Genomic DNA, 11,853 nt, shown 5'->3' with positions numbered 1-11,853 from the left:
TTTTTTTACAGTTGGATTAGGTCTTTAGGTCAAATGGTCGAGTTTAATAGACTTATTGGGATAACTGAATCTGTATAATTAAAAAGTACTAAATGTGTATGTTAGAAATTCTTGTATGACAGTCTCAGCATGCAGTATACAGTATAACAGAGAAGGATTTCTTTGTTCTGTAGGAAGGTACTGGCAACATCTGTTCTTCATTATGTGGACCTCTGTGAACGAATGGAGGAGGGGTCTCTAAGGTTTTACGAATGTCAAAGAAAAGTAAAATATAAAAGTAACTTTCCCGCACTCTTTACCATGGCATGGCTATAGATACCGATCCCCCCAGTGCCCATAGAAACGGTAGAGCACACACGGAAACATGAGATATTCTACATTTCTACATCAAAAATCGATTGAAATTCGGGCACCTCTCTGATCGGAGCCAAAGAAAGAAGATACACTCATATTACTATGAATGGGAGAAAGTGCAACTCACAATATGGCGGAATACCTCCCGCCTTCTAAATAAAATAGCCAATCATTGCATCACTGCTGCTGCTGTTATAAGCTCCAGTTTCTATAGAAACAGTCAGTGTTCGCTGTCACCTGCACTTAGGACTACACATTAGCTTTGTACTGTCTGAAAAAAATACAGCTTAGAAAAAAAAAATATTTATATTATAACAGATTTGAAATATATGAAATTTAATCGTAACCTTTGCGCACAGTTTTGGAGAATTTGATGTTTCCCCTTTCAAAGAGATAGGAGCTGCACTTGCATGCCTGACTTGTCTTAAAGGGAGTTTATTGGTGTACCTCATATGACCGGGTCCTGGTCTGTCGTAATACACACAATTCTACACACAAATACACACAGTTTTTGGCTGATTTGTTGGTAATGTATTTGCATTCTGCAAGTCCAAAGTAGTCGATTGTCGAGTTCACGCGCGTGATCATATGTAACTAAACATATGCACGTGAACTCGACAATCGACTACTTTGGACTTCAACCGAAAACAGGATGTAAATACAGGTATGAGCGCTGGCCGAATTAACTTCATTTTTATTCATATCTTTCACATCTACTGCAGTCAGTTTCACCCGTGGTAACTCTAAAGGAATCGCTCACATTAGCTGTGCACTTGTAAGGACACATCAAGGATGTTAAGAGGGTAAAAGCAGGTGTAAAATATGCCCCATTGAAGTCAACAGGGTGCAAATTTTAAAAAGAGGATAACACGGTGTAGGCAACACCAATTTTTGTCGTTGTTCTCTGTATTGACAGCACTCCAAATTTACAAAAAAAAAATGAGCTCAATGTTAAAATTGACCGGAGTTCTCCTTTAATCTTAGTGATTTCTTAAGTTATTTACGACTGCCGGCTGTGTGCGGACGTGGTTTTGTGACGCTATTTTGTATGGAAGTCTAGTTTATTTTCCCCTAAAAAGGGGCGGTGACGAAATCGACAGTTAAGTTCCCGGATGTGCCGGTAGTAAGTTTAACCCCACGTTAGGTTGTGCCCCGCGCTCCCTAACATTATTCTCTGCTGCCTGTACTTTACTCCTTACCATAGCATATCAAAAGTAAAACACATTCTTTGTTTTGCAAATATTTAACATTAAAATAATGTTTAGGCTATTTAGTGCAGGCCTAAACTTCAGTGTTAATTTGAGCATCTAAATTATTCACTGGTGATCCCAGTCTAAATATGATAATAGAATCAAACAGAATTTTACAAATTTATGGAAAGTTTGAGTTACTTACCAACAGTAATATAGAATTTTTTGTGTAATATCATACTTCTGGTGGTGACTTCATAATTTCCAGACTGATCGATTCGGATGTTACTGATGGTGAGGTCTCCAGTTTCACCATTCCGATAAATGTTTCTCCATTCCTTGACATCAGGGCCGTTTAAGCGTGGAATGGGGATGACTTGATCTTCAAACTTCCACACTATCAGATCATCTCCCTGTATATCAGTAACACCAGTGTGTAGAGTAATATTATTCCCCTCCAACACTGATACTGACACCACATTACCTGTCATAGTAACAAACATACAGAACAAACAGGAACAGTGTAAAACAGAGATTATTCTTATAATGCTGTAAGTAGTATACAATACATGGATTTCTCGGTGACGTCATCACTGCTTGCGCACGCAACCAAGAGGCAAAAGACCCGCGCTCTTCGTACCAGAGTAAAGGGTTCGGCTAGTAGCATAGTGGTGGTGTTGTTGCTAAGTCAAAATGCCAAGGAGTGTAGCCAGTGCTGGATGCCTGATGTTCAACATTCCTATGGGGAAGCATGGTTTTGCCAAAAAAAATGCCTTAAAATCACAAGGCTTGGCTTTAATGCCTTGCCTTTGACTAGGGAGCACATCCTCAACACGCAAAAATCCGGTGCAGCATCAAAGTATTTGACGAGCTGCACATGACCATATAGTAGCCTATGCATCAAGGGATTTGTATGGTGTCTGAATAAGATAATTATATCAGGCCATACAATTGCTGGCCATTTCATCCACAATCAAAAGATCGTCATGTATTGCATAGATCCGGCAAGATCTCACTATTGCTGAGAGTAAGTTTTTTTAATATAAGTTAGGCTAATCGCCACGGTCGGAGGTACTAAGGGTTCCCACATAATCCATCGTCAAATCTTTGATTTACAGTAAAGCAACGTTATATGTGTCATGAAATGTTCAGGCATGTGATTGGCTAAGGACAAAAAAGCAGGAAAATATACTGAGACGACCCGCACCCCAGCCCCCCCACCCCCCCCCCGCAACCCCGACTCCGACTCCGACCCCCCGCCGACGCCAATCAAACTGGTGACGGATCTATATGGATAGTAAAGCAGGACCCATAACAACTTATTTGAACAACTTTTTTTGTACAGTATGACAAATGACAACTTATTTGGTGGATGTGTCGCAGTGGAAATCAAAGCCAAGTGTCTAATCCACTGCGCCATCAACACCATTCTATAATAATAGAATAGTAATATAGTAATAGTAATTACTATACTATAGTAATAGTATAGTATAATAATAGTAGTAATAATAATTATAACAACAATGAAAATAACTTTTTTGAATTTTAAAACATAATATCTTTTTACCAAACCTATACTGCTAAAAGTGCAACATCCAACTTTTTATGACACATGACAACAACTTATTTGAATTTAAAAAATAAAGTATATATTTTTAAAACATTTTTAAACCAAACTTAAACTGCTTAATGTGCAACATCCAACTTATGTCATGAGTATGACACATAACAACATAACAAAAAAATGCAATATTGTGATATATTATTACAATTTAAAAATAATTGGTTTTCCATTTATTAGCCTATACTTTAAATTATCATTTATTTTTCTGTGATGCAAAGCTGAATTTTCAGCATCATTACTCCAGTCCTTTAGAAATCATTCTAATATGATGATTCATTATCAAAGTTAGAAACAGTTCTGCTGCTTAATATTTTTTAATAACCTGTGATACTTTTAGGATACTTTGATGAATAAAAAGTAAAAAAAATTAAATTAAAAAAGAAAAGAAAAAAAAGAAGAAGAAGAAAATGTTTTCAAAATAGAAATCTTTCAACAATATACACTACTGGTCAGTTATTTGGGGTCAGTAATTTTTTTCTTTCTTTTTTTGAAATAAATCAATACTTGTATTCAGCAAGGATGTGTTACATTGATAAAAAAGTGATAGTAAATAAGATATAGATATAAGAAAGAATAAGAAAATATATATTTTTTTATTTTGAATAAATGCAGTTCTTTTTAACCTTTATTCATCAAATATATTAGGCAGCAGAACTGTTTCCAACACTCATAATAAATCAGAACATTAGAATGATTTCTAAAGGATCATGTGATTGACTGGATGTCACATGTGACACTGAAGACTGGAGGAATGATCCTGAAAATTCAGCTTTTCATCACAGAAATAAATGATAATTTAAAGTATAATAAATTGAAAACCAATTATTTTAAATTGTAATAATATATCACAATATTAAAAATGTTTCTGTATTTTTGGTCAAATAAATGCAGGCTTGATGAGCAGAAGAAACTTCTTTCAAAAACATTAAAAATAGTAATGTTTCCAAACTTTTGGCCTGTACTGTATCCCCCCAAAACTGCACAACTGTAGAGTAAAACATTTATAAAAAAGTGATAATAAATCACGTCTTAAAACTGACATGATTGTTACAAAATCACACAGTCTGGGGCCTCTGGAGAACTCAGAACAACTGTTAACATTAAGTTTAAGGTAAAAATAACTGCCATGAAATTATAGTATCTTACTCCTATGCAATTAGATAAACTGTTCATTCACTACATTACTTTACCTCTGTCTTTATCCCCTTTTATCCTCTTCTCTTCTTTTTGGCACTGTATCTATCGCAGACTATAATGCTCATTTATAATGTGTCATGTAAATTCGGCCATCCGTCACAATCAGGAAACTTTCACCATGTCTAGAACTGGCGCGAGCTGCCAGGCCCGTTTCTACGAGCTGTGTTAAGCGCCCTCAAAAAAAAGCAATGCTGTCTACATTGGATGCGGCATCGCGCACGCTACACAACAAATTACCAACAACTGATCGCGCGCGCGCTCTCTTTCTGACGCACTTCAAGCACTGGCTGGGCGGGGAAAGATTGCATCTCTTTGCCATCTGTAACCATGTTGACGTGCCGCCTGGTGTGGCCATAGACAGTAAAAGGTGTGGCCCTGTTGCGCGGGGACGGCGATTCGCGGCGATTGTGGTTCCGTCCCGGGTTACCATAGTGACGGCTGTGAGATGCTCCACCCCCCTCCCCCTCCTTTTTTTTTTTTTTTACAGATCTGCATGATTCACGTAGGTCACATTTTCAGGTCGGAAAATCCGGAATTCCGGATTAATCCGGAAAAATCACATCCCTGAATGTTGCAGGTCGTAATGTAAACAGGGCTAACTAGATGCTGCACTCCTAACATTGGCTATTACATTACTACATTGCTATAGTCTAACGTTAACATGATAATTCATGCATCACAGTATGTCCGGATTTTAATTCGTAAACAGTTGGATGTTTTACATAATGTTATATTAATATAATATAAACACAAACAAACAGATCCAACTCTGAAATTGCAGTTTATTATTGAGTCAGCAAGAAATTACAAACAATGCGAAATCTACGTTAATTACAATGTTCTTTTACAGAACTCGGCATAACAGCTAGCGGTTTTCTGCTTCTTGGATGCGCGCGCATCCGGTATTGTTTGTATACAAGAAACCCGTGTATAAGGTCTAGAAGTCTGAGATCACACTGAAAATCTTACTATATTAATGCAACTGTAATCAACTGAATTTATTTTAAATAATTTATTCATGCATTTATATATAAGTTTTGAAATAATTTATAGGATATTATTGTCCGAATATATTTGCCCACATGTATAATACACATAACATTTATTATAATAATATTTCATTATAAAATGATAAATTTGACTTAAAAAAATTCCGCTTTAAAGTTTATCTTCCTCCAGGGGGCGCTTCACGGCTCAGAATTATATTGAGACACAGTCACTGGGGACATTTGCACAGTAATAGATTAAACATTCAGGCTAAATGTATTCATTCCAAGGATTGGCACCTGATTGTGACACTGCAAAAATGTGTTTTATGATTCAGATTCTGCACTATATTTCAAATAAATAATGTAACATGAGCATCATTGATCATTTGACTCTTTGTACAGATGGTGCCTGAAGCTAAAGATGCTCTTAGGATCAAGACATTTTGGCACCATAAAATAATCCCCAAACAGCTGTAAATATCAAACAAAAATATTACATATAATTTAACGTGATTGTTTTACTTTTTGTAAACTACATTGGCACAATAAGAGATGAACCAGTCAAAAATTCTTTGTGAGCGGGCGCAAAGTTTCTCGGAAGTCATTCTGATCCAGATTCAACGTTTTGAAAATATTTTTCAATGCTTTTGCGTTCTTTCAGAAAATGTTTGCTTGGCATCACCTGAGAAACTGTGTTCGATCAAAAAGAGCTTTTGACTCAGTGTTGCCAGATGTAGGATAATTATCGTATTTGTACGATAATTTTGACCTCTGTACGATGTACGATCAATAATGGAAAAAATCCTATAATGTACGATAATTTCAGAACTGTGTGACACTTCAAATGATGGTCGTTGTAACAGGACTTCTCATTGATCTAGCTGTGGATTCTACGTCTACCGGGGGAAGAACGTGTAGAGAGAGGGAGCGAGAGACCTTGCGTGTGTGTGCTAGTTTGCCTCACGAAGCGCATGTAAGGACCCAACCAATCAATTGTAAGTGCGGGCGGGCTTTTATCTATACTCCCGAACCGAATCAGAACCGAATATTTCACTTTTTACACATTATTCTCTTAACTTACACTCATTGCTGCTGTTTTGAAGAGTAAGCCTCTGATTATTCCACATCTTCTAAACTGTTCTCGGAAAATGATTCTAGATTTGAACCCAGTTATCAGATTGTAAGACTTGAGTTACTCACCATGGACAGTAACACTGAATATTTTGGATGTCTCAGTTGTGCTCTTGATCTGTAGTTTATAGAGTCCAGCATGGTTAGTTCTGGTGTTTGTGATGGTCAGAGATCCAGTCTGCTTGTCCAGATTCAGACGGCCTTTGAATCTCTCATCATCACCCTCAGATGTAGAGAAGCGTCCATCTGCTTTATTCATCTTAGCTATGAATTCACCACCAAACCACCACTCAGCTGTATCATCTTCTGGTATTTCAGTTTGAGGTTTTAGAGTGACAGAATCTCCCTCCATCACTGACACTGTCACATCAACTTTCTTAACACCAAAAACACCTGGTGGGGGAAAAGATAAATAAAAGATGCTGTTAATTCTTGATCAATCCTGGCATTTTTCTGCAGTGCAGCAAATGTTAGTGAATGTGAGGATATCCTTATGTGAGGATACTGTTTTAAATGTAGCCTACATCCATTTCACACTTACATCATTGTGTCTCCTGAAAATGAAACATGACGTGACTTGTGATTTCAACATAAAACACAAATTGTAAAAAGTATGTGGCTGAATGTGGAAGATCACATGAAACACTCAAACAAAACACACTAAATAAATAAGTAAATCAAATTAAAAGTACAGCCTGGATGCACTGGATTCAAAAAAATGCAATGAACTTGTTATTGTTAAAATATTAAATGTTTCTTATACTGGAGTAGCATTATTCAGATAATATATATCCATAAAAAAAGTTCTTCACAGATAGGGGAGACCCGAGAGTGTTGTAAATTGGGCTGAGTTCAAACATCATCAGTTTAACTTAGAAACGAAGAACAGAGTTTAATCACAGTCATACATGAGCAGCAGCATCCTCAGATGACAGAAGAAGTTGTGAGTCACAAAAAATATATATGGCAATAAAAAACAGGTTTGAGGTAAAAGTAAAATTTCAGGAATTGCTCAAAAATAGATCTGCAAATGTTTTGCAAGTGAAAAAAATAATGCATAACATTAAGGCTAATTTTATCTCCCATCTCATATTTGTTTCCATCACAATCTATTTGTTATATATTTGTTACAAATTGTATTGTTATGAATTCAAAATTTTACCATTTGTTGATTTTTTTTTTTTAAATATAATATAATATTTTTCAAAATATTTGATATGAAATAAAGGTGGATTTTGTATTGCATAATATTTAGAAAGGAAAACTTAGCACAATAATTCAAACCAACCGGTTTCAGGATCAGGCAGAAACAACAGCGCTCGATCTACTTTTGAGGCAAATGATAATAATGAGCTTGATGAAGATATGCAAGTTTTCTATTTCTGGTGTAGACTAAATATCTCAAATTAATGACGAAAACGTTTTTTAAGTAGGCTAATCCATATTAATATATGTTTCAGAGACATCTGACTGGATAAATGATAAGAAGTTATTAATGTGCACCTGTTGTTGGTCTATTCCAACGCATTCTCATCCTAGGGCGTCATTTAGGCCTACTGACCCTTTTGACATTTCGTCTACATCCCTTTAGCTTCAATATGACACGCACAGAGCCACACCCATAACCGACCGACAGGAATAGAGACACAGAGGCACTTGTATGCCGATTTAGGCTACATGTGATTTTTATTTTGTATTCCGCTAAAACAGTAGCCAATATCCATGAGCTTATTGTTGTTGTTGTTGCTATTATTATTATTCACACACACAAATAAAGTTGACAAAAAATAAAGTGTTTTGCAGAATATTACAGGTCGCCGCCCTCTTGTGTTCACTACCAAATAAAGACACACACACGAACAACAAACAAAAATACCCTTATAATAATGGCGTTGTCACTTTCACACTAGATGATTTATCACAACGGCTATTTGAAGAAAAGTTAGGCCTATAGCCTAACAGTTTTTTTTTTTTTTAAGAAACAAAGGTGATGGTGAAAGGTGAAGATGACAAGATCAAATGCGCATTTTCTGTTTCTGAATTAATTAAAACACCGAATTAAAAGTGTTGAATTCATGAAAATAAATGTGACTCACCGTCCACGAGCAATAAAGCCCCAAAAAAGTAGGAAAGGTTCATCATACTGATGTTGGTTCTGGCCGCATCCAGAAGGGACACAGAAAGAGATACAGGAATCAGGATTTGATGACTCGTAGCAAACCGAACAGGTCACGCGATTTCTGCGAAAGAATGAGTCACACTATTTCAAAGCGGTCAGTCTGCCCAACGGATAAAAGAAAGAAATAAAGCGGTCGCCTCTGCGTTGGTGAGCGTGACAGCAGTTGTGAGGTCAACATCAGTCTGTCACTGATGATGCTGGTATGTCTAAATGCAATGGCTTTGAAAATATTAAAATTGTTGAATTATTTGAAATTTTAACCTAATAACAACACACCAAAAATACACAAAAGTGGTGTCCCACAATAAATTAAGTTACAAGCCATGCTCAGTTTTCTTAAAAATATTTTTTATATTTAGTTCAATACCTTAATTACCATAAACAAGAAAAAATAGTCCTGCTATGGACTGGCCACTTGTTTCCTCTGCCTATGGCCCAAGATGCTGCACAGACCCTAATGTGACCCTATAGGCGGTATGGAGAATTGATGGATGGATGGATGGATGGATGGAAGAAAAAATAATGCAGAATGTCACAACAAAGTGATTAATCCAATATTTGGCAATTAAATACCATAAAGCAGCGTTTAAATAACTCTAAGAACATTAAAGGTCAGTTTGTCACGGTTCATGAATTCACTGGCTCGCTCTGTGTGTGTGTATCTGTGTGGGTGTGGGTGTGGCCGCTGATTATCACTCAGCTGATTATCAGCGCTACACCGTTCATCATCTGTGGCTATTTATAGCCAACTCATTGTCTTTCGTCAAGTGTTTTTCAGATCGTTGGGTTTGTTCCTGTGAGTTTGTCTGTTCCCCTGGCCGTTCTTAAGTGTCCTGTGGATTCCTGGTGTGTTCGCGATCGCTCTGCTTATCGTCCTGTTCCTTCATTATCCTGCTGAGGTTTGGATCCCCTTTTGCTCCACATATCTTCAAGGAGGATCTGGGTTGGCCATTCAGTCCCTGCGCTGCCAAGGCAGACTATTCCAGAAGTCTCATACATCTGACTCTGTTTCACTACTCTCACTTGTGTTCAGCAATAAATGTGTACATTCACTTGCAATTGAATTTTTTGTTTATTCAAAGGGTAACACAGTTTGTGTGAACCAATAATTTCACTACACTGTTTACAACTCTGCTAATCTTTTCCCCAGGTAATGCCAGATCCTCAGCCCTGCTGTGAGACATATCTTATTGACCTGATCTGACTAAGCCCTGACACATCTATAGGCTACTGCTGAAACAATGAAAATGCCCTTTGTTTTTCACGGGTTATCATAAAACCCTTTTAATGTTTTGCTCATCTGATTGGTGGAGCACATTTTCAGTCGCTATTATGTTGAAAAATGTGTCCACTAGATGTCGCTGTGTCTATAGTAGCCTTTTATTAGTTTACCTTTACTAAAATGCCAATTAAAGGTGCTCTAAGTGATGCCACGTGTTTTTTAGGCCAAAACATTTTTTGTCACATACAGCAAACATCTCGTCACTATCTGCTAGCTGCCTGTCCCCTGAACACACTGTAAAAAAATGCGGTCTCTGTAGACCAAGTGGGAAGGAAGTCGACCGGAAGTTGAAGCCGGCCGCGTGCCGCCATCTTGTAGCAGAACTTCACCTGCTGTTAGCATCCCATTGACTCCCATTCATTTTGGCGTCACTTTGACAGCGAATAACTTTACATCTGAGGCGTTTGAAGACTCCATTTGTCCATTATTTATTTCTAAAGAAACACGACAATGTATAAAATGCTCCATTACCTTGTAGCTTATGTTATGGTCCCGTAGAAGCAGTTTTTGTAAAAGTAGGCTAACGATTGCGTCATAACCACTCGACTCTCTGTCGCACAGTAGAGAGATTACCGTATGGACAGGAGGAGAAGCTCGCGGGCAATCGGGGAGACGTGAAGGCAAAATGACAAAATAATTAATCAGAATACTTAGCAGAAGTTGCTCCTGCTCCTAGCTCATGGACAGCTCCTACTCACACTCTCCGTCTCTGCAAGTTTCGGAAGGGAATGATTCAGATTTCTCTTGGCACAGCTACTAGAAGACAGACGGGTTGCTCACGTCACATCTACGTCGTCAAGCTCAGTTTGAGTCTGCGCGTCAGGAACGGAAGTCCTAAAAAATCGCTAAAAATGGGCTTCACTTGTCTCAATTGAGTTCCAATGAGATGGCTCTGTCCACTTCTTATACTGTCTATGCTGTAGACACCACAAGCTCCACAAATGGCAACAAAAACAAACTGGGCTCACCCGCACCATGAAACACAACACACAGTGTTCCAGCCAATCACTGGCAAGAAGTATTTGAGGGTGGGGTTTTGGGGGTTAGTGCGTGTGCACATGAAGTGGGTGTGGAGCGTGTGGAGGAGAGAGAAGCATGAAGAGGGAAGTTTAAATTATGGCCGAAACACGACCAAAGAGACGACGTTCTGATGAACAAATTGCAAAGAAGAGGGACAAGGATAAGAAACGCGCGAAATACCGAATTTACATCGAATAAACCCTCGAAAGGTGGCGAGAACGAACTCGGTTACTAATGTAACCTCGGTTCTCTCTAGAAGAGGGAACGAGTATTGCGTAAGTAGCTTACGCATCGGGAAAGTCTTCTTTCTTCGAGATCTGAAGCCAAAAAATTATCCTTAATTTTGTATTCATTGTCAACGCAGTGCAGCAGCCGACAGACCTAGGCAGGCTGTATAAGCGTGCTCATTGGCTGCTCGGCTGCAACTGCTTAAGCCTATCGGTGAGCGCTCTGAACGCGGCAACCAATGAGGGCGCTTCGCGCCCTCCACACCCTTCTAACCGTCAGAATGGGCGTGGCCAGCGTGTATATATTCAGCGCTCACAGGCTAAAATTCTGGTTTTCGCAGTCTGAAGCGCAAAAGCTCGTGGCGCGACACGGCAGGTTACGCAATACTCGTTCCCTCTTCTAGAGAGAACCGAGGTTACATTAGTAACCGAGTACGTTCTCTTACGAGAGGTTCTCTCGTATTGCGTAAGTAGCTTACGCATCGGGAACCCTTTGTCAACGCCGTGTGCGCCGAGCATCCAGCCCATGAATCCCAGGGGAACCGGGGAAAACACTCTGCTGGGAAATGTGGCCGGTCGGAGAGACGGGCCAGCGCAGTACAGGCACTTCATGCAGCATATGAAATAGAGCGGCGCGGCCGGTCTATAAACATAACTAGT

At 38.5% G+C, this 11,853-nt stretch overlaps 1 protein-coding gene across 1 annotated transcript; it reads right to left on the bottom strand.

Annotated features, from left to right (window-relative positions):
• Positions 1-1,741: 1,741 nt before the first annotated feature.
• On the bottom strand, positions 1,742-8,669 carry LOC311295611 (uncharacterized protein; the record flags this gene model as incomplete). Its single annotated transcript, XM_084417077.1, has 3 exons — positions 8,582-8,669; positions 6,555-6,878; positions 1,742-2,028 (listed from the first exon to the last, which is right to left on the bottom strand). The coding sequence occupies exons 1-3, from the start codon at positions 8,625-8,627 to the stop codon at positions 1,742-1,744; spliced, it is 657 nt and encodes a 218-aa protein (XP_084273203.1). The 5' UTR covers positions 8,628-8,669.
• Between the last annotated feature and the right edge of the window lie 3,184 nt (positions 8,670-11,853).

This window comes from Rutilus rutilus (genome assembly GCF_951802725.1).
Source record: "Rutilus rutilus genome assembly, chromosome: 8".
Classification (NCBI taxonomy): Eukaryota; Metazoa; Chordata; class Actinopteri; order Cypriniformes; family Leuciscidae; genus Rutilus; species Rutilus rutilus.
The sequence above is the reverse complement of the archived record's forward strand: the minus strand, read 5'-3'. Positions and strand labels throughout refer to the sequence as shown.